This window comes from Microcaecilia unicolor, chromosome 2 (genome assembly GCF_901765095.1).
Source record: "Microcaecilia unicolor chromosome 2, aMicUni1.1, whole genome shotgun sequence".
Lineage (NCBI taxonomy): Eukaryota > Metazoa > Chordata > Amphibia > Gymnophiona > Siphonopidae > Microcaecilia > Microcaecilia unicolor.
Genome location: NC_044032.1, coordinates 241588196 through 241612096, shown reverse-complemented (window position 1 = coordinate 241612096; position 23901 = coordinate 241588196). Strand labels below are relative to the sequence as shown.

At 43.8% G+C, this 23901-nt stretch overlaps 1 protein-coding gene across 2 annotated transcripts in view; it reads right to left on the bottom strand.

Annotated features, from left to right (window-relative positions):
- The window catches only part of FXN (frataxin), a 34076-nt gene that overhangs the window by 9699 nt on the left and 476 nt on the right, over window positions 1-23901 (bottom strand). The window contains exons 1-3 of one of the 2 annotated variants that reach the window (XM_030193845.1): window positions 11303-12288; window positions 10451-10548; window positions 2207-2327 (exon numbers count right to left, since the gene is read on the bottom strand). In XM_030193845.1, coding sequence (XP_030049705.1) covers window positions 2207-2327; window positions 10451-10548; window positions 11303-11338 — 255 coding nt within the window. In that variant the 5' untranslated portion in view covers window positions 11339-12288. Of the gene's footprint in view, window positions 1-2206; window positions 2328-10450; window positions 10549-11302; window positions 12289-23901 lie in introns of those variants that run through there. The other variant, XM_030193844.1, reaches the window with a different exon arrangement.

Genomic DNA, 23901 nt, shown 5'->3' with positions numbered 1-23901 from the left:
TGAGCATACTCATTTTTCAGCGCATACCTGATGGCGACTGCCAAGGTGGAAAGAAGCGTTTTCCTGCCAGCTGAGATATTTTTTTGGTGGTGGTTGGGGGCGGGGAGGGGGAAGAACACTAGGTGCCCACCCACTTCTTGCCTAGGCCCACCCAAAATCTGTTGTCTGGCTACGCCCCTGATACTCCCCCCTCCCCCTTAAAGGGCTTAGTCATCATTTAAACTGGCAAGACCTATTGCCACTCACATTTGTGGAATTTCTCAGAACTGCTGAACGGTTTTGTTTCCCTATGGCCTAGCTGTGACAATAAGAACTTGACTTCTCTTAGACTATGACTGGGCTAAACTGAAAGCGAAAAAAATGTTCTTTGGCTGAATAAGCATGAGAATTTTTGATCAGCCATATGTAGTTCAAGCCCGTGTTATCATCTTCCCTGAGTAAGAGCTGAAAGATTACCAACTGATAAATTTTAGACACCAACAGCTTCCAATTTCAGGAAACCTGGAAACCATTATCAGTTGCCTTTTCCTCATCAGTGTGATTAGAGTTGGAACTGCAAAACAACCTATGATCACCATTGGATAAGTTTTTTTTTTTTTATAAACAAACCTCTTTTTGTGGAGGCTCCTAGTCTTTATATAATTCCACTACAGTTGTTTACTTAGGTTTTTCAAAATGGGTTAGTTAGGTCAAGAGGCTATAAAAGTCCATGAACAATATCAATGCCATTATTTCTTATATCCAGGATGGTAACTCAAACATACAAGTCACTGACAACTCCTTTCTGTCTTGACCTTTGAAAAAATATTTTTAGAACCTTCACCGAAGAAAAAGGAATGGATAGAACTGGAATAGGCAACCACGGTCCTCAAGGGCCACAACCCTGTCAGATTTTCAAGATTTCCACAATGAATATGCATGAAATGGAAGCAATACATGCAAATCAATTGAACGCAAATAGATCTCAAGCACATTCTTTGTGAAAATCTTGAAAACCCTGACTGGGTTGTGGCTCTCGAGGACCCTGATTGCCCACCCCTGTAACAGAAGACAGCTGTCAATATGATCAAATGGGACTGTGAAAACACCATATCTAACGATCCTTTTCATGGTCCTTGACAAGGTCTCACATTTTATGAAAGCTATACGATATAAAAAGCAGAAATGCAGACATTAGAGGAGTCAAATTTCCACTGTAGAAAAATCTTAATTTCCTGGAGAATTTTGCCTGATAGTCTGTTCATTCCCCTGTGGACATTCAGCTAAATCAGAACTCACTTGTACAGGGCTAACACCTTCTTAAGCTTTTCTTTTTAAACCAATAATCTGAAAAATCTAGACACATTTTTATAGACATTTCACCATTGCCAATTTTGTGCAAAGCATGACTTACTCTGAATCTGGGCCCACAAATAAGGGCTGAAAGATCATCATCAACTTTCAAAACGTTCATACATTTTTCTGTGCCATCATCACTTCCAGTTGTCATCTTTTTTTTTTTTTTTTTTTTGGGGGGGGGGGGGGTGGTGGTCAGTTTTCTTCTGCTCCTTTGGGCTTCTGGCTCATGTACCTATGGACTCTTATTAGCATGTATTTGCAAATATTTTATAGCTCAGTTTATAGGAGTATTTGATTTTGTTTTATACACTAAATTGCTCTGGATTATCAAATTATTAAAAATATTCAGTCCATGTGTTAATCCCCTAGAGCTAGAATTCTAGCTAATGGTCACCTCACTCTAGGCTTGGATGCCCCTTTTTTTTCCACTGCTATTCAATTGAACCAGATGCAATTAATAGGAAACTACTAATATTTAGGATTTCAATTAACGGGATCTCTCAGAAAACATCACTTTGTGCATATGACAATTTGCGCCTTATTCCATAAAGGTTATGCTCCTAAATGTACACTCCTAAATTACGACCATAATCTATGCTCCTAATTAAGGGCCTATTATACTCACAGATTTTGAATAAGTATGAAAGATCTCCTAAAGGTCCAATGTCTCATATTTCTTGGCTGATGCAGCATTACATTAAGGAAAGGAGACATTTTCTTATCTGTATGCTTGTCCTCCTCACGGGAGGGGCTTTAAAGTCAAGAAAAGAGATTTATTTTTTCATTCCTGTTTGCATAGTTATCTGTCCAAAGCGGAGCAAATTTTCAGTCTCCAGCCTAACCCCAGACAAGAAATTCACAAACGTACCCCAAATGCCACGTCATAGTCATCTGGCATGTATGGCTGGTCTGCAAGGTCCTCGAAGAACTCAGCTAATGAATCCAGGGTTTCTTCTGCTAGTCTCTCATATGTATTTTCATCCAGCGAGCTGCACGATGAGAAAAGGGCACTCATTTCAAGGGCTTTTGCTATTCTTGGGCATGCAGGGCACAAGTTCTGCTTGTCATGAGGACAAACAGAGGTAAGTCCACCACTTTAACTGAATGAGAAATAAATACAGATCAACTTTTATATAATACACAAGTGTGTGTGTGTATATGTGTGTATATATGTATATATATATGTATAAAAGACAGAGATCGATTGATCGATCCTAAGATAAATTGGCTCAACACTCTGTAGGTTTTCATAACTACAAAAAAGTGGACCTCAATGGCTGAATAGTAAAATATTACAACACAATTTATATTTACAGGTCATAAATAAAACACTGTATACAAGGCTGTATGCATCCATTTTCCTGTATAAAAAAAAAAAGGTCTTATTGCTTCCATGATTTGGAGCACTATAATGAAATATAGTACACTACATTCCGTTTCCTCCAATTCCCGAAGAGCTACAGAGAATAAATCATTTTGCGACAAAGTCACCAAGATTATCTCCATGTGTTTTTTTCATACATGGTAAGAAAATCTAACTTGTGACAGAATGCACTTATTGTTCAAGAGCAGAAGCAGCAACATAAACCAACCAGTGGCCGTACACATACATTACTTTATTAAAAGAACAACTTTTGATACTGGTGTGTGTGTGTGTCAATGTCCAACTATTTAGTTTAATTAAACTTGATATATCACCCTTCACAAACACATCAGAGCAGTATTTCAATTGCTGTGCAATATGTTCCAGAAGTAGAATGCCTGCATCAAATGAATAGTCAAATCCTACAATTACATATTTATGAGAACATAAGCTCATTTAAAAAATATACAAAGTACATTATATATTTTTTGTTCTTCAATTTAATTAGCATCATTAAACATTTTTTTGAATGTACATATGTCCTTATACGCAGGCTAAATTTGAACTTGAAGAGAGAGTCTCTGGTATTAGCAGAGAAGATCCAGTTTCTCCTTTAACTTGATATTTTCTTTCCCTGAATCCCTCCAGTATATGGAGGCTGAGAACCACTAATCTACTGACATCACACTAGGTATCCTGTGCAGTCCCCTATTACTCAGTATTTAGATAAAGCAGATGTGGTCACCAAGAAACAACTGAAAACTCAAAAACCTTACAATAGTGTCCACCACAGAAAACAAGAAGTTCTATATTGGACCTCTGATAAGTACAAAATCATTCTTTCTACCACGTTTCCTCTAGCAATGGGCAGGTTTTGGATTGGTCTGCAGGGACTCAAGGAAAAGAAAATGAGCGAGTAATATTTAAGTTCTCCTTCCTTATTGTCCTACCAGACCAGTCCAGATGCTTGGAAATACCAAAACAGTACATCATGGGTGGAAACCAGACAGACCTGACCTCAAGATCTTTACCGCTAAGGTCATATCCTGCACACATCGACTCTCTAATGGCACACAAAGGAACTGAAAGATGACTAAGTGGCCACCTTGCAGATTTCCTGAAGCAGAATCTAGCTATGTTCCACCACAGAGAGGCTTGCTCTCTGATAGTGTGTGCCTCAGTCCCACAGGGACTGGGTGACTCTCGACAATATACAGATGCTACTGCCTCTTTAATCCACAAGGCCACTGACACCTTTGAGGTGCCTCTCCTTTTCTGACTCCACTGAACAAATAACCTATCAGACTGTCTAAATTCCTCTGTCCTCTTCAGGTAATAGTGCAATGTGGTTCCTAACATCTAAGTAATAAAGCCGGTTTGCATCCCTCCCACAACTATCTTCATGAAACTGAGAAAGAAATAGACAGATTCATAGAAAGTGCCAATATTAGGGAGAAAGGAAGGAACCAGACAGCGCACCACCTTCTCTTAACTAGCAACTGCTCCTGACAAGACAAGGCCTGCAGTTCCAATGTCCTTCTCGCTGAACAGATATACTGAAGACAGTGTTCTTGGTCACTAAGATCCTTCAGCATAGCTTACCCATTAGGCTTGCAGGGCAGCAGTCTGATCTATCTTTTGTGTGCATTTGAGACTAGAACCAAACTAAGATGGATTCTACTGAAGAGAATTTTGGACATGTGACACAGCAGTCTGCCATTCTACCTCTGTGTAAAGAAAAAAGGGCAGGTGTTTGTGTTCTGTGTACTGGCTCAAACTGGCCTGATGTTTCTAGCTTGGATTTGTCCAACACATTAAAGCAGAGACATACTGTTATTTTCACTGAGCTTTGGAACTTCTGCATGTCATCTCTCTACAAGGAAGATGTTGTACATTTGATGTCCATGACAGTGAGTTTCTGATTGTGACTGGTTAGACTGAAATTAGCAGAACCAGAGACTGTTCCCAGAATTCAGGCATGGATCATACACACTGATAACGGAAACCTACTAACTGCTCTGCAAGAGACAAACACTTTTAGGTGGTCTGTATTTTGCTTGTTATTTTGTCATATCACCATTACTTTTTCTATGGGCATTATGGAGTATATATCTCTGAGCTCTTTCCTATCTTTGGTAACACACGAGACTTTTCTGATTATCTACCTTTTGTTTCCATGGTTCTATTCTAGGGTTGCTCACATACTGCTTGCCATCCAGGTATCTAGAAGGCTTAAGCAGACATTAGAAGAATGAACACTGTCTCACTGAGGAGTAGCTACCATTTCCTGGGACAAGATTCTCCAGCTGGTCGTGCCTGTCAACAAAGGTTGTAAGGCTGTTATAATTCTTCCTGCACTGAGGTTAGCTAGGAAGTTGTTTTAGTCTAGGAAGCATGGGTCAGACTGATACCTTGGTCTTTGTTTATATAAGACAAAATCTAGTATTTGTGAGAAGATAAGACTTTGTAACATAACTGCTGTTGAACATATTACTTGCTTTATTGCCTTCCTTGATGCTTTTGTTACATCATTAAATCTCTATTTGCTGGAACTATAATTGTAGTTTTCTTACTGCTAGCAGATAAGCATTACCCAAGACCAGGTAAAGGTGTGACTGTTACTCTAGGTACAGACTTCACTTCTTTTCCCTACAGGCTAAAAAAGGGCCTGCACTAGCACCAAACGACAGGTTTAGATCCCAAGGAGGCACAACTGGACACTAAGGAAGACTCAATAACAAATGTTTCTCAGAAATCTCACCATGTTAGGTGCCATAGACTGACCGTAAACTAGTCCCTATACCTTACTGATCCCCACTGCCACTTACCGATTTTGAAAAAGCCGGACATGCATGAAGGAAATCGCATGCAAATGAGCTGCTCGCTGCTAGCTCATTTGTCTACAATTTTCATCATAGGGGGGAAAACAAGTCGGTCAGCTGAGCATGCGCACAACAGCCAATCACTAAGCGTGGCTGCTGTGTGAATGCCACAGACGGCTTCATATACACAGACAAGCTGCTTGTATAAAAGCCGTCTTCAGCCTTTTTTTTTTGTTTACTTTTAATCCACACTTAATAAACACTTCTGCAAGATGCTTGTTCCTGCAGCCACACTCCACCTCCTTTCCCAGGAAGCCTCCAATCAATTGCTACAGAAGTGACTGCCTGCCTGCCTGTCAATCACAGCGTGATTAGCTGACACCAGAAAAGCTGGTGCAAGCTAAACTTGCTGTGATTGGCTGAGAGACCAGGTTGGAACGGTTCAAGCAGGGAGCTCCAGGGGTAGCTGCGGAAGATGGGCGTCCTTCTCACAGGGTCATCCAAATCGGTATAATCGAAAGCCAATTTTGGACGTCCCCAACTGCTTTATGTCGCGGGGATGGCCAAAGTTTACAGGGGCTTGTCGGAGGCATAGCAAAGGCGGGGACTTGGGCGTGCCTAACACATGGACGTCCTCAACCCATAATGGAATGAAAAAGGGCGTCCCTGACGAGCACTTGGACGACTTTACCTGGTCCTTTTTTTCTTAAGACCAAGGCACAAAAAGGTGCCCAAACTGACCAGATGATCACCGGAGAGAATCGGGGATGACCTCCCCTCACTCCCCCCCAGTGGTAACTAACCCCCTCCCTTAAAAAAAAATCTTTAAAATATTTTGTGCCAGTCTCTATGCCAGCCTCAAATGTCATACTCCGGTCCATCACAGCAGTATGCAGGTCCCTGGAGCAGTTTTAGTGGGTGCAGTGCACTTCAGGCAGGTGGACCCAGGCCCATCCCCCCCTACCTGTTACACTTGTCGTGGTAAATGTGAGCCCTCCAAAACCCAGCACAAACCCACTGTATCCACATCTAGGTGCCCCCCTTCACCCGTAAGGGCTATGGTAGTGGTGTACAGTTGTGTGTAGTGGGTTTTGAGGGGCTCAGCACACAAGGTAAGGGAGTTATGTACCTAGGAGCAATTTATAAAGTCCACTGCAGTGCCCCCTAGGGTGCCCGGTTGGCGTCCTGGCATGTCAGGGGGACCAGTACACTACGAATGCTGGCTCCTCCCATGACCAAAAGGCTTCCATTTGGTCGTTTCTGAGATGGGCGTACTTGGTTTCCATTATTGCAGAAACGACCAAGTTTAGGGACGACCATCTCTAAGGATGACCTAAATTTCAAGATTTGGACGTCCCCGACCATATTATCGAAACAAAAGATGGATGTCCATCTTGTTTCGATAATACGGGTTTCCCCGCCCCCTCCGTCGGGACATTTTGCGAGGATGTCCTCAGCAAAACTTGGGCATCCCTTTCGATTATGCCCCTCCATGTCCACTGCCCAATTCCTGAACCACTGGAGCTGATGCACCACCATGAGAAGCCCCTTGTCCTTTGCTAAGGCTCTTACTAGGTTATACTGTGCATTCACAAGAAAGGCAGCTCCCAATTCTAAATAGGCTGCCTCAAAGATCTGATTGTTCAGCCAAAGGTTTGTGAGAGAGATGCTGAGGCCACCAAAAGGCAAGCTCAGGACAAATAACCTCCACAAATAGTTGTCTGCAAGGCCAATACCGATGTCTCGTACATTTAGGAACAAAAAAAAGTGGGAATTAGACTATGGCTTCCACAGGTCAAATAACAAATACTCTGAAATATCTGAATAAAGAATTTATTGGTAAACTGCTGACGACACAGCATTATGTTTCAGCCTCAGGAGTCTGGGTGCTGTAGCTAGTGCAAGATAACCCACTGGCCAACAAGCGAGAGTTGAAAAGATGGTCTTGAAAAAGACGTTTGATAAAATATATGTTATTTATGGCAAGATGCCGCCTGTAGTCCTTATGTTTAAAAAATATTTTCTCCAGGTGGGAAACTGGAAGACTGGGCATCCAAATGGCAGATGAAATTGAATGTGGACAAATGCAAGTGAAGCACACTGGGGGAGAATAATCTGAATCATAGTCACTTGATGCTGGGGAGAATAATCTGAATCATAGTCACTTGATGCTGGGGTCCACCTTAGGAGTCAACACTCAAGAAAAAGATCTAGGTGTCATTGTAGACAATACTCTGAAATCTTCTGCCCAGTGTGCAGCGGTGGCCAAAAAAAGCAAACAGGATGCTAGGAAGGGGATGCAAAATAAGACCAAGACTCCACGGTGCGACCGTATCTTGTGTATTGGGTTCAATTCTGGTCGCCGTACCTCAAAAAAGATATAGGGGAATTAGAAAAGGTTCAAAGAAGAGAAACCAAAATGATAAAGGGGATGGAACTCCTTCCATATGAGGAAAGGCTAAAGAGGTTAGAGCTATTCAGCTTGGAAAACAGACGGCTGAGGAGGAATATGATTGAGGTCTACAAAATCCTGAGTGATGTAGAACAGGTAAAAGTGAATCCGTTTTTCACTCTTTTAAATAGTACAAAGACAAGGGGACACAATGAAATTACATGGAAATACCTTTAAAACAAATAGGAAGAAATATTGTTTCACTCAAAGAATAGTTAAGCTGTGGAACTCGTTGCCGGAGGATGTGGTAACAGTGGTTAGCATATCTGGGTTTAAAAAAAGGCCCTGGTATTGGTAGCATGGAATGTTGCTACTAATTGGGTTTCTACCAGGTACTTGTGATCTGGATTGGCCACTGCTGGAAGCAGGATACTTGCTAGATGGACCACTGGTCTGACCCAGTATGGCTATTCTTAAGTTCTCCTATCTCTAAAATTTACTGTTTACCACAAGCTAGGAGAGGGGAAGCTGAAGGAGGTGGTAATATGGAGCAACCCTTTGGAATTAACACGCTTCTTTGACGAATCGATTGATGAGACTACTGTTTCTGCTACTTTATTTGTTCAATTAGCTCTGGAATCAGACAGAGATGGGCTTTTGAAATTATTTTTAAAAGTTCATCATATACACTTTTGGGCTGTAAGGTTAACTTTTTTCCAGATGTTTCTCATGAAACACAGAAGAAAAACAATTTCTGTTGTTACGACCTAAGGTTTTGCAGCTAGGGGATTCCTATATATTTCATTTTCCTTGTAAATACATTGTGATTTATCAAAATATCAAAATAATAGATATATATTCTTTGAGAGACCTTCAGTTCCCTGAGACATGTAGTTAAATGCTATAATGTTAGCCATAATTACTGGGCTCAAGATGGGTGGGCAGAAGAACCTCTATGCCCCCGCCCCACATGTGATTTGGTCTCTCCCTCTCCTCCATGCTATACGGTCTCTAAAATAGCAGATGTTTGCTGGCAGTGAACACCAACTGATACATACTGCTCGCACTGGTCCTAGCGCCTTCCCTTTGACGCAACTTCCTGTTTCCGCATAGGCAGGTATATGTCAGAGGGAAGGCTATGGGACCAGTACAAGCAGTGTGTTATCAGTTGCTGCTCGCTGTCAGCAAAGATCTGCTATTTATAAGGTATGTAGGAGGGTGAATTGTTGGAAGTTTTCAGCTGGCGGAGCTTGGGGATCCCCACCAGCCACATCGTAGGTGTGCTGCTACTGGGTGGGCCTGAGCCCAGGCCTATGGATAGATTTCCTGGTTTGGCTGATTCTTGTCTTTTGACCATAGTTATTCCCCATATATTAATACTCCCCCAGATTGTGGGCTGATTAAGGAATAGATGGGATTTGATATACTGCCTTTCTGTTGTTACAATAAAAGCGGTTTAATTATTATATACAGGTACTTATTCTGTACTCGGGACAATGGAGGGTTGACTTGCCCAGAGTCACAAAGAGCTGCAGGTGGAATTGAACCTAGCTCCCCTGGTTCTCAGCCCATTACAGCAACATGAAGCTACTTCTCCACTTCAGATATTAGATTTCTTTGTTGGTGCTTTCTTAATTTGTTTTGATTTCCTCTTTTTCTTGTATTTCCTAAGAGCAATGTTATTTTGCTTTAACATTTTTTATTTTAATTAAAAAAAAAAAAAAAGAAATATCCACTATTGGCTCTCGTTCTCCATCTGCTGGTAGAAGAAGATAAACCAATGCATCTGAAGTGGACCAGAAGGATGATTAGGAAAGTGAGAATAGTTAAACAGATGGGACAATGAGGCTACTAAAATTGGCCACCCCGGGGCTAGATGAAGGACACCTCTGTTCATTACTCATATGGCTATGTTAAATTGTACAGCGCTGCGTAACCCTAGTAGCGCTTTAGAAATGTTAAGTAGTAGTAGTAGTAGTTTCAACCTGCATAGTGCTGGCAGAAAACTGGAAAAAGGTTGAAGCACCCTTCCATCAACAGGGCTGCTTTTGACTGCCTGGACCTGTCAAAACAAGTGCGGGAGAACTGTGCCTGAACGCATGCCCAGGCACAATCCTCATGCACTTTCCCCCAATGATCAACGCTAATAGCATGCTTAAATTTGCAAGTTATTAGCATTGATCATTGGGGAGTTAATTCTCCGAGCTGTTCCGGTGCTGTTTTGGAATTGATCATCGGGGCCTATAATCTTTTGGTTTCTTTATATTTATTATAATATACCATCTTTAATGTCAAGCATTAAAGCCACGCAGAATACTAAATGAAAAGTAATAGAGTGGAATGCCATAAGCAGATAGGATAGAAGGACAAGAGAAACAAAAATAGACCACTGGCATCTTAATTACCTTTTGAATATTTTTATAATTGACGTTTCACACTGAAAGTGTAGAGTATCTTGTAGATCAGTGAAAAACTCCTACTTTATCAGAAAAATATAAAAAGAGATGCTACCAAGCATGAAACAAAATATTTTACCTTCCATTACTCAAACTTCCTGCTTTCCTTAAGCTTGTTAAAAGAATATTCCTGTTTCCAATGTTGAGTTGCTGTTGCAAATGTTGAAGATGCACACTCTGAAAGAGAGAGAGGAAAAAAAAGCTGCTAAGCAACGCTTCCAACTCATGTCATGAGATCCAGTTGATTTACTTACCTGTAACATGGATTCTTTGTAAACAGCAGGATAAGTCAGCCACAAATAGGTGACATTATCATATATCGGCACCTTCACAGATCTGATCTGCATTACTTGGAAACAGTGGCGTTCCGTGCTTGGCTGACACCCGGGGCGGATCGCCGCTGCGCGCATCCCCCCCCGGGTGCAGGGCAACACGGCGCCCCCCCCCCCCCAGCGTGGAACGGCACCCCACCCCCCCTGGTGTGGACCCTGGCACACCTCCCCCGGCGCAGAGCCTCTCACTCCCCCCGACAGTCCCCACCTGCCTATCAGCTGAGCTCCGGCCGGCACCTCCAATCTGCAGCGCTGCTGACTTTAAATGAAGAAAACCGTCTCGTCATTGGCCCTTCACTACTAAGTTCCGCCCTCGAGGAAATAGGAAGTTATATCAGAGGGTGGGACTCAGTAGTGAAGGGCCAACGACGAGACGTTTTTCTTCATTTAAAGTCAGCAGCGCTGCAGATTGGAGGTGCCGGCCGGAGCTCAGCTGATAGGCAGGTGGGGACTGTCGGGGGGAGTGAGAGGCGCTGCGCTGGGGGGGGGGGGTGGACGGAGCCCCACCCGTTGACACTTGGGGCGGACTGCCCCCACTGCCCCGCCCTTGCTACGCCACTGCTTGGAAAACCTTTCTGAGCATGCACTAATTTGCTCACCTTCTGGTAACTGCCATGCATGGCAGCCTCTACCATTTGTTCAGAAAGATCCTACTCTCGCCTATATTTCATCAATATGTTAGAAGAAATCAATGCAAAAAAATCCAAAAAAACCTGACAAATCAAAAGCCAACTTAAAAGCTGGGATTCTCAGAAAGGTCATCTGAATGTTTGAGCTACGCAGAGCAGGTCCGGACTGGTGCCATCATGTGAGAATGCGATAATGCTCTCAGGCACAATCCTCCCACACTTTCCCAGGATGATCAACGTTAATAACATGTTTAAATTTGCATGAGGCTGCCTTATCCTGCTTGTCCTCAGAGAATGACTGTAACCTGGCTGGTCATAAAAAACTCCTGCAGTGTTTAACAAGCATAAAAAACAAACAACTATTAATTATATTTCATGGCATTATGGTGAACTGGATTCACTTCATGCCACACAAAGGAATGAGCTAGTCCCAAGTCAGGTCTTCCATTCTTTGGGTTGGCCAGGGGCAGGAGCTGCTGTGGAGGCAGGATTCACCGTGCCCATGGAGACGGAGTCTCAGTCATTGCACAACAATGACATCTGCCAGCTAGACATAAGATGAACATGTACTAGATTGTGGAAGGGAGCCCTGGTCTGCAATCAATGGCCAGGGACATCACTGCAATGGCTACTATAGTACTACAGGGTTTAAAAAAACCCCCAGAAAAAATAATTTCTAAGTATGAGGGCTCATAAAGGCCAAATCTAAATAAGCTGGAAGCCCACAGGAGGAGGAAATGACAGAACCAACAAAAGAAACTAGGGATAAATGTTAAATTTCAATTTTCAAAATGTATTATCTCTATGTCAAGCAAATTAAAGTGTAATAGAGTTTCTGTGACACATGAAATAATGCTATACTTCACTTCAACTTCAGTTCCTTAAAAGTAACAAACTGTTATGGTTGCATGAAATGTTATCATTGGACTTGAGGAGTAGCCTAATGGTTAGTGCAGAGGCCTGAGAACCAGGAGAAAACAGGTTCAATTTCCACTGCAGCTCCTTGTGTCTCTGGACAAGTCACTTAACCCTCCACTACCCCAGGTACAAAATAAGTACCTGTATATAATATGTAACCACTTTGATTGTAATCCAAGAAAAGTAGTATATGTAGTAGTAAGGACTAAGAATCAGAGGAGAAGCAAAAGTTGACCCCCTGGAAACCGAGCCAGTCATGACCAGTCAAAAAGGTACAGCTGAAAGAGGCTCGAGCCCTTGACCAGGCTGAAATCTAGGCCTCCAGAGCTGGAAGTCAGGGAACAGTGCGTGGCCCGACCCCAAGAGAAGAAGCTAGAGCCGACTTCCCAAACAAAGCCAGACTCGACCTCCAATACGGATCAAGACCAGAGGACCAAGGTGGGGGAAACCCCTTAGCCAAGGAAGGAGTCAGGAAGACCACTGGAAATGGATCGACCCAAAAACCAGAGGGGGTGAAGTCTCAGCATCCCGACACGAAGAAAGGGCTGACCGGCAAGACAGAGCCAATCTCGATAACTAGAGATGTAGCCAGGCCCGTGAGCCAGAGACAGGACAAGGCCCAACCACTTGCCCTAACCCCAGAGACAGGGTAGGGCGCCACCACCGGAGACAGAGTCAGGCTCAACATCCCAAGATGGAGCACGTCTCGAGTCCTGAGCCGGAAGCAGGTGCAACCAGGGAAGGCTCGACAAGCAGCTTTGGGGTGAGGCTCGATGACTGAGACAAAAGAGGGTCGACGTCCAGAGACCGATGAAGGAGAACTGCCAAAGACAGTGCAAAACTCGAAGTCCAGAGACAGCATAAGGGACTGTGTTGAGTAAGGGTCGATGTCCAAAGCCAGAGCAATGCTTGAAGTCCAAAGATGGAGGAAGGTACGACAACCAGAGAAGTAGCAAAGTCTCGACTTCCAGAGATGAAGCATGGGTCAACATCCAGAGATGGAGCCAGGCTTGACATCCAAAGGAGGAGCAAACTTCGACGTCTATAAACATAGCCAGGCTCGACATCCAAAGGAGGAGCAAACTTCGAAGTCTACAGATGGAGCCAGGCTTGATATCCAAAAGAGGAGCAAACTTCGATGTCTATAGATGGAGCAAGGCTCGCCGTCCAGGGACAGAGCAGGGCTTGCCGTGCAGATACGGAGCATGGTTAGATGTCCAGACGGAATAAGGACCAAGTTCCAGAGCAAGGTTCGAGATGCAGAGCCGGAGCAAGGCCTGACGCCCAGAGACGAAGCAAGCAATATCCGGAGACAGAGATCCTCTCCAGGCACAAGATTACTGTGACTTGGAAGACATATCTGATGCTGAAGCCAGAGCTAACTTCTTGCAGAATGACAAGAATTGGCTGGTGTGGCCGAGCACTAGAACTTGCCCTGGGTTTGTAGAATGGAAAATTGAAAGATTCAGGGTTCTGCCCAGTACTTGAGACCTGGCCTGGCCACTGTAGGAAACAGGATACTGGGTAGATGGGCCATTGGTCTGACCCAGTACAGCTACTCTCATGTTCTCTTATGCTCTTATGAAACTGGCTGTGCATGGGAGCTGACAAGCATGGCTGAGAACGAGAGCTATATGGAGTAGCGAGATATGGCTGTGTGCACCATCGTGCACTACAGATAGTGATGCTACAGATACCGTGGAGACTGCCACAACACAGACCACAAGAAGCCCCATACAACCTGCCAGCAACCCCCTAGGAGGCAGACTAACAGAAAAAAATGCCTGTAGCATATCTGGAAGCTGCTAGTGAGCAGCCTACTCGACTAACAGCCAAAGCTGCTACAGGAATGCAAGCACACCAAGGCAGAAATTGCACGACGAGACTAAAGCCCGCTAGAATCTGGAACTCACCGTAGAGAAGGTGTCGCTAGCCTCCAGGCCACCAAGATACTGCAACTGTCGGTACAGGAAAGCACGAGTGCCTCCCCCAAGAAGCTAGGGTCCTAAGGCATACACAGCCCCGCCAGACTAGAGTCCACCAGAAGCTGGCCATCACAGACCCGCAGATGCTGGCACTACACCCGGTACCAAGAAACTGCACTAAGCAGTAGCGAGAGAGCTGTGAAAACACCATGCAGAATCCCAGGTTGCCAGCATTAAACCACCTGAAAAAAACCCTATGATTAACATAAAAAAGAGGCACGTAGAAAGCCGCAACTCAGCAAAAGAACCCACATAAAAGGGGAACATACCTCTGTGCCGGCCATGAACTTGAAACCAGCACTAAAGTCATGAAACACATGTAGGAGAGGCACCCAAGGGATATGTACCGCAGATAACCAGCGCCACCACAAACATATTGATAACATAGAACGGTGGCAGTTGGCAACCCCAAGCCAAAATCCAATCACTGCCCCAGACGCAAGAAGCGCGGGAAAACTGACATCCGCTGTGTAGAGTACCACCATAACCCTGCAAATATCACCTGCAAGCAGGAGGGGAGCAACAGGGAGCCCGGAGGGAAGAGTGGGAAGCACACTAAAGCGAGAGACCAGGAACAGCGATCTGTTTAAACAGAACCGAAGTATACTAAACAAGATGGTGGTTGCCGGCGAACAAAAAGCCACGGCGCCTGCCAAAAATGCTCCCCCCTGAGCAGCACAACCGAGACTCCCGGACAGCACATGTTCAATGAACTTGTAGTTCCGAACCCGCCAACGGTGCTCGAGGAACTACTCCTGAAAGCTCGCAAACCAATACCAAGCAGGCGGTAACCGGGAAAGGCAAAATGAGAGCACTAACTCCCAGTAATAGTATACAAACATCTATATACAAGAAACCCACAGACAGATGCAGTTACCTCCACAACTCCAGCTTCCACCCTTCACATACAAAAAGATCCATTATTTACAGCCAAGCCACAAGATACCACCGTGTATCTGCTCGGACCCAGAGGATAGAGACAGACACCTTGAAACCCTGACTGCATCCTTCAAACAGAAAGGCTACAACCCCAAAATAATCTCCAAGAATATTGCCTCCTCCCTCAAAACACCCAGGGAAAATCTGCAACAGTACAAAGAAAAAAAAGCCACAGACAGAATTCCCCTTGTAGTGACATACAACCCAGAGCTGGAGAACTGAGGAAAATCATAAGAGACCTACAGCCGCTACTCCAGGAAGATGAATTACTGAAAGAGATATTCCCATCCCCACCAGTGCTGGCCTTCCGACAGCTACCAAACTTAAAACGCAAGCTGATCAGAAGTAAACTCCCATCACAGATGGAAAAAGAAAAGGGCACTTTTCCCTGTAACACAGCCAGCTGCAAACTATGCCAAAACATTTCACAAGACCCCACAGTCATTACAAGGGAAAAATATTCAACATAAAGGACTATTTTACATGCTCATCTTCCAATGTGGTATATATCATTCAGTGTAAAAAATGTAACGAAGGATGCTATATTGGAGAAACAGGCCAGATGCTTAAGACAAGATTCAATCTGCACAGACATCACATGAAAATAGCCGGTGCCAGTCAAGCCCCCCACCTCTGTGGGCCAACACTTTACAAGACCAGATCACTGCACCAGTGATTTCACAGTAAGAATACTGAAAGGTAATTTTAAAACAATACAGGAACGTAAGACCTTTGAAATAAGAATGATTGAATATTTTGACACCCAACAAACAGGACTTAATAAGGATCTGGGTTTTCTAACCCATTATAAACCATGAAGCTGTATTTCTCTGTTAATTACCCTCCTCTCACCTACCAACACCCATCCTGTTAGAATATCAATGAAATGCTTTGATGTCCCCATGCATACCCCCACCCTCCCACTCTGTCAGACTGTCAAAGTGATGCTTTGATGTTTCTCTTATATATACTATCTGCCAACACATTTGCTTATTTCCGATCTGACGAAGAAGGGCAACCTTCGAAAGCTAATCAAGAAATGTATTAAGTTATGTCCAATAAAAAAAGGTATCTTATTTTCTTTTCCATGTTTTATTTTGTTTGATTTCTATTGATAACCTTTAAGAGTGGACTAACACAGCTACCACACCTCTCTACCAGTAATAGCCGAAATCCCCCGCAAGGGAGAAGAACAAAACAGAGAGCCAAATATTCATGCTTTCCCAGGAAAGGTCAAAGTACTCCACGATTGAACAGCACAAAGAACTGTGTTTCCATCCTGCAAGTTTTTTTTTTTTTTAAGAGACGCAGGAAAGCTAGTGATCAAAACGTGTTGACCTGCTGGAAAGCAAGTATGCAGGGAAGAGGAGAGGGAGGGACCTGGCACCACCAGGTGTAACCCAACATGGCCGAGCCCAGAAAAGACCCCACGCTCACCTAAACCTGAGGAAACAGGCTAGGGCAAGGCCCATCCAGAGAGCTGCACAGGATATGTCCATCCACCTGCTGAGATAGAGAGAATACTATTAGATTGTAAGCTCTTTGAGCAGGGACTGTCTTTCTTCTATGTTTGTGCAGTGCTGCGTACGCCTTGTAGCGCTATAGAAATGCTAAATAGTAGTAGTAGTAATACTGAGGTTAAGGTGGATGCACAGGTCCACATATAGTAAATCTCTGAGGTTCACTCTTTGTCCACCTGCTGGTAGAGGGACATAACCCACTTGTCTCTGGATTGTTCTGTGGGACGCTATGGAACCTGAAATGTTATGGATCGCAAAATGAGCATCTCATCTTTCAGAGAATTCTGTTCACTCTTCTCTGCCCCCCCCCCCAAAAAAAAACCACACACACCCTGATGGCTGCAAAATGCTCACTGATCTGCTTTTTGGCTTCTGGTGTTACCAGCAGCCCTAAGATAGCCAATAATAAACACAACCCCATATCATCACTGAACAGAGAACACTCAAAGAAATTAAGGTAACAGTTCTAGGGTTGCAGAGCTCATAGGGCTATCTGGATGTCTCCATGGAATTTAGGGTTACCTTCCAGGAAACTACCTTGAGCAATCTTGGAGAAAACCTACCAGGACTTTTTAATAAAAAAACAAAAGTGAAATCTGAACTTGCTTGCTAATTTCCTTTCCTTGAGTCCTGTCAGACCAGAAACCCTCTGCCAGCAGATGGAGTCAGAGAAAAACAGCTTAGAGCCAACTTATACAAGCTGCTGGTGCTGCCTTCAGCTCCTCAATAACTTATTATCAAAAGCTAAGACAACTGAAGGCAATGGTTATGTTTTGGATTTCCCATGTGTAAGTGCCAATATTTAGGCACCAATAATTACACCTGCCTTTTACATGGATTAAATGATCAGCACCTAAATGTGGCATGCAAATGCCAACTTATGCTCTGTTCTATAATGGAATCTTAGGGCACATATTTTTGGTGTCTAACTTTTTGTACCCTTTACAGATTTATCCCCTAAGAGTATGACCACCTACAGAGTGGGCTATAATACACTCACTGGTGGCTTTCTGAATTTATCAGATAGATAGCTCCTGATCATCATGGCTTCCAGACAAGTCTACTACTACTACTTATCATTTCTATAGCGCTACTAGACGTACACAGTGCTGTACACTTGAACATGAAGAGCAGAACTCAAGGAAAGGACATGAACAAGTATGTTCAAACATCAGCTTACTGTCCATTCCAGACCAGACCAGTCCAGATGAGTGGGATGTACCCAAGCTCTACTCAGACTGGGCAGGAGAAAAGTATGATAACCTTCAGAACTCATAGACCTAAGGTGCAGACTCTCCAGACTGGCATAACTGGGCTAAGGCACCTAGAGAAGGGTTGTGACAACAGTGCTATGCCATTATCCTCTGGAAAGATACATTCTAACTCTGCCTATAAGGATTCCTGTGTTCTAAATGAGTGTGCTTGCTCACCTTCTTGGACTCGATTACCTTGGGCCACACCAGTAGGAATTGGCATTTCCTTGACTCCTTCTGAAATTGATGCCTTAAAGGCCACTGTGCCTTACTAAAACACATCAGTAGACCAAAAACCTATGGAAATTCAGAAGTACTAGGTGCCTACAAATATCTCAAAGGTGACTAACAACTGATGAGAATGGTCATCCCTACCCCGATGTACTTTACCATCAGAAGAGAGAGCAAAAGAAGTAAAACATTACTCTCAGAAGCAGGAGAGGACAAGAAATACCCCTTCCTTTAAAAATAACCCAAGGAGACCAAATTGTGTGCCAACACCCAACAAGCATGAGAGGAAGCTACAACTCAGCTCTCAGGACTAAATTCAAGTTCAAAATAGTGGACTTGCATGCTTGACTGCACAGAAGAGAGTATCCCATCCAGAAAGTATCAAGGGAGCTTCTGTGACTGTATCCTAGAGCCAGTCAATTGTGAGTTTGTCTTTACCCCAATTTCTTGTGGAGGAAGAAGATTGAAAAAAATACTATCACCTTTTTCCTGCTGGCCACTCCTCTCCCTATGCACCCAATCATCCTTCTGGCATTTGCTGTCACCTTTTCTGTTTGCCCACATTAAGATCATCACATACAATCTCCCCAAATCCCATTCTTCTTTCATGTGCAGAAGTACCTCACTCCCTATACTGTACTGCTCCGGGTTTTTGCGGCCCAAATGTATAACTCTGCATTTTTACAAATACTACTAGTAATCATTTCTATAGCACTACTAAACGTATGCAGTGCTGTACACATTATATGCAGGTACTTTCTTTGTCCCTAGCGGGCTCACAATCTAAGTTTCGTACATGGGGCAATGAAGGACTAAGGCCCCGATGATCAAAGGAAAATGCGGGCACTAAAGGCCACTAGTGCCGGTCTAGTGCCCACATTTATCTGCACCAACATGATTATCGGGCAAACAGCACCCGAGCGAAGCAATAGCGCAGAGCTCATTTAGATTTAAAATGAGCTCTGCTTATATGGGAAAATTAGGTTCTTACCTTGATAATTTTCTTTCCTTTAGTCACAGCAGATGAATCCATTAACTGATGGGTCGTATCCACCTACCAGCAGGTGAAGAGAGAACACTGAAAGCACATGGTGTTCCAGGACGCCCAACCCCCTCTGCCTTCAGTATATTACATTTCCAAAGCAGAGTGAATAAAAAAGGCAATATAACAAACTTTCCTCACAAAGAACAAACGCCCCAGAACCGGGGCAATAACCAAACAAAGAAGGGACGTTATCAACCTGTCGCAATAAAAACAGCATGTAGAAACTCTGACAGCTTGTCTTCAAGTACTCCTGGTGAGGCACAATGTCTGTATGCAACATCTGTACAAAAACTAAAGTCAGTCAGGGAGGTAAGAACCTAATTTTCCCTTCCTTGTCATCAACAGCAGATGAATCCATTAACTGATGGGGCTGTACCAAAGCACTCCCTAAGTAGGGTGGGAACAGGCAACTCCGTGAGCAAGCACTTGCGCTTCAAAATGCACATCCTGCCACGCTGCCACATCAAGCCTGTAATGCCGCACAAAAGAGAGCTGAGAAGCCCAGGTAGCCGCACGACAGATCTCCTGAAGAGAAAAAACACCCGTTTCAGCCCATGAAGAGGACATTGCCCTCGTAGAGTGCGCTTTAAACGCTTCAGGTGGCGACCGCCCTGAAAGCAGATAAGCCGAAAAAATGAGTTCCTTAAGCCATCGGGCTATAGTAGCCTTAGACGCCGGAAACCCCCGTCGGGAACCTACCAACAGAACAAATGATCAGAATTCCTAAACTCATTTGACATCTGCAGATACTGCCACAGAGCCCTGCGGACATCCAAAAGGCGCAATTGCCCAAAGGAGTCCGGAAACTCCTCCTTAGAGAAGGAAGGAAGATGGACTGGTTGAGGTGAAAAGCTGAAACCACCTTAGGCAGAAAAGAAGGCACCGTACGAACAGTTACCCCAGATTCCGAGAACTTCAGAAAATATTGGGTTACTCAGTGCCCTAAAGATGAAACAGCCAAATTAAACCTTAGTCCTAAAGCCACATTGAGCCTGCAAATAGGTGGGAAAATGTGGGATACAAATGCAATAAATAAATAAATGTCAGAAGCGGGGGCACCAAACATACACTGTAGCTGCTCAACAAATAGCTGTGGATAGTATTCACAATGAGACCCTTTTATTATTGACCAGATACAAGAGACAAGAGTTTTCAGTTTTGGCACAGTATAAGTCATCACAAGAAAAAAAAAAAGAAAACCAGTGGATTGCATTAGGGGCTTATAGCCTATTTGCTCATGTTTGAACAAATGCGGAATCTGCATGAAACCAAATATTTTTTATCATTTTAACTTGTAAAACCACTTTTCCCTGAAACATGCTCAAAACAGAATAATCCATTTGTGTATCTAACCCCCCTGTTTACTAGGTCGCGTGGCTTAGTAAATGGGGGGGGGGGGGCATAAAATGTTAACTTCCACAAAAGAGATGTGGTGAAGATGTGATTCTATGCGCCCCAATGAAAGGAGAGTTTAATTTTACTTCCATTTTGAAGCAGCACCAGGAGCAAGCCAGGTCAGCAGCCGCACCCGGCACGCAAGATTTCACTCTTTCCTGCCCCAAAGAGGCCACTGGACCACCAGGGCATGATAATAAGGTAAAAGAGGAGAGGGGAGGGGAGCATAGGACACTTTGTGGCCCGCCTGCCCATTCGTCTGCACAACCTGGACAAACATGCAGGCTGGCAAGGCCCACCTGGATGCCCTGCCAGACCATGGATGGGGAGCAGAGGGGGAGGCACCATGCTTTTAACTTTACCTTTGGTAAAACCATGTTGTTTTGGATCTGAAACAACATGGTTTTACCAAAGGTAAATCATGCCAAACGAATCTCATTGAATTCTTTGACTGGGTGACCGGAGAATTGAATCAGGGACGTGCTATGGACGTAATCTACTTAGATTTCAGCAAAGCTTTTGATATGGTTCCCCATAGGAGGCTCTTGAATAAACTTGACAGGCTGTGAACTGGATTAGGAACTTGTTGACAGACAGGCGCCAGAGGGTGGTGGTTAATGGAATTCGTTCGGATGAGGGAAAGGTGAGTAGTGGAGTGCCTCAGGGATCGGTGCTGGGGCCGATTCTGTTCAATATATTTGTGAGTGACATTGCCAAAGGTTTAGAAGGTAAAGTTTGCCTTTTTGCGGATGATACTAAGATCTGTAACAGAGTGGACACCCGGGAGGGAGTGGAAAACATGAAAAAGGATCTGCGGAAGCTAGAAGAATGGTCTAAGGTTTGGCAATTAAAATTCAAAGTGAAGAAATGCAAAGTGATGCATTTAAGGAGTAGAAATCCACAGGAGATGAATTTGTTAGGTGGTGAGAGTCTGATATGTACGGATGGGGAGAGGAATCTTGGGGTGATAGTATCTGAGGATCTGAAGGCGACGAAACATTGTGACAAGGCGGTGGCCATAGCTAGAAGATTACTAAGCTGTATAGAGAGAGGTGTGACCAGCAGAAGAAAAGAGGTTTTAATGCCCCTGTATAAGTGGTTGGTGAGGCCCCACCTGGAATAGTGTTCAGTTTTGGAGGCCGTATCTTGCTAAGGATGTAAAAAGAATTGAAGACGTGCAATGAAAAGCTACGAGAATGGTATGGGATTTGCGTTACAAGATGTACGAGGAGAGACTTGCTGACCTAAACATGTATACTCTGGAGGAAAGGAGAAACAGGGGTGATATGATACAGACATTCAAATATTTGAAAGGTATTAATCCGCAAATGAACCTTTTCCGGAGATGGGAAGGCGGTAGAACGAGAGGACGGCTAGCTCCATCTGCCTCTCAGTATTTCTCTATCTCTCAGCATGCAGGATGGTTGTTAGGTTGTCAGGTTCGGAGCATGCAGGCACGGACTCTAGAGTAATCGTGAGTCCTTGGGCTGCTGACGAGGAGCGGCAGCAGCAGGCAAAACCCACCAACCAATTGAAAAATGTGAGGAAGTATTTTTTCATGGAGAGAGTGATGGATACTTGGAATGCCCTCCCGTGGGAGGTGGTGGAGATGAAAACGGTAATGGAATTTAAACATGCGAGGGATAAACATAAAGGAATCCTGTTCAGAAGGAATGGATCCTCAGAAGCTTAGCGAGATTGGGTGGCACAGCCAGTGGTGGGAGGCGGTGCTGGTGGTTGGGAGGCGGGACTAGTGCTGGGCATGACTTCTACGTCTGTGCCCTGAAAATGGGTGTTTCCAGCTATTTTGAGTCCCTTTCCCTCTCTCAATCTTATTGGCTGCATGGGAACCAATGGGGAGGTTCCCCTTGGGTATTTGAACAGAGTAAGGTGTTGGGCAGCTGTTTGGTTTGGAGAGTAAGGAGGGTTCCAGACACTACCTGCTCAGGGATAGTACCTGACATTGATGGTAACAATGAATTGGATTTATGTGAGTAATTGAATTTAAGTTTTGAAACTGAAGCTGTTTAAATATTTAATTATATTCTAGTATAGGGTGAAAATATTGTTTAGATTATTAATGTAAATTTATGTTTGTAGTTCCCTTTCTGAGGAAGATATTCGAAACTCAGCTTGAGTTAAAGGGAAAAGTGAGATGGTGTTGAAGAGCACGAATGAACCTTTGATGAAATTTTAAATCACCTGCACGAGCACACTGGGTTCCTAAGGGAAGTTATTTTTTGTTTTTCTTTTTTACATATTCAGGTTTTTTGAGTATGTGTTTGTGGTATGTGTAGAAATTAATGGTTACTATTAGCTGTATGTGATTTACAAGTGAGTGTTACTTATAATTAGGATTTATATTATAACTGCAGTTACTTGGTGTGGGGTATAATAAGAACTAACTGTTATATGGTTTGATTGTATAGTTGATTTAATGAGATCTGTCTTAAAAATTTGAAACATCATTAACTGCAAGTTGCATTACAAGTAACAGTAGGTGTGTGCGCATACATTTTGAGGAGGTGGAACACAGGCTGTGCTATGATGGTTCCATCTAAATACTACCACATGCTTTCCCTGGGAACTCTATGGGTGTAATGGATATGGACTGAGCACAATCTAAAATTTAAATTATTATATTAACGATATGTATGAATGGTTATTTAGTTTAATTTTTCCCAAGTATTTTTTGGTGGAAGATGCAAATCAAGGTCAGGTATACACAAAAAGTAGCACATATGAGTTTATCTTGTTGGGCAGACTGGATGGACCGTGCAGGTCTTTCTCTGCCGTCATCTACTATGTTACTATTATAGACAAGTGTTTGAGTTGGCTCCAGTGTTGCCAGGTGGGCGGTTTTACCGCCCAATTGGGCGGTTTTCCGCGACCCGCCGTGGGAAATTTTTGCCCGCGGCGGGTTGCGGTTTTTTGGGCTCCTTTTGGGTCGTTTGAGCGGTTTTAAAAGCATTTTTTTTCGGCCGCGGGGGGCGGGGTTAGTGACGTTTTGGGCGGGGCCGGTGACGGCGTGGGCGGGGTTGATGACAGCGGGGATGATGACGCGGGGGTGGGGGTGTCAGGGGCGGGGTTTGACTTTGGGCGGGTTTTGGGCTGGATTTGGGCTCGATTGGGTGGGAAAAAATTTTTCCACCTGGCAACCCTGGTTGGCTCCATTATGATGTATTGCAACAACACTACTGACGATAATGATGTTTTGATTGACTGATATAGATTAAGATTGGCCTGGGCTGAGAATGTGCAATTGATATACTTGAGCTATGTT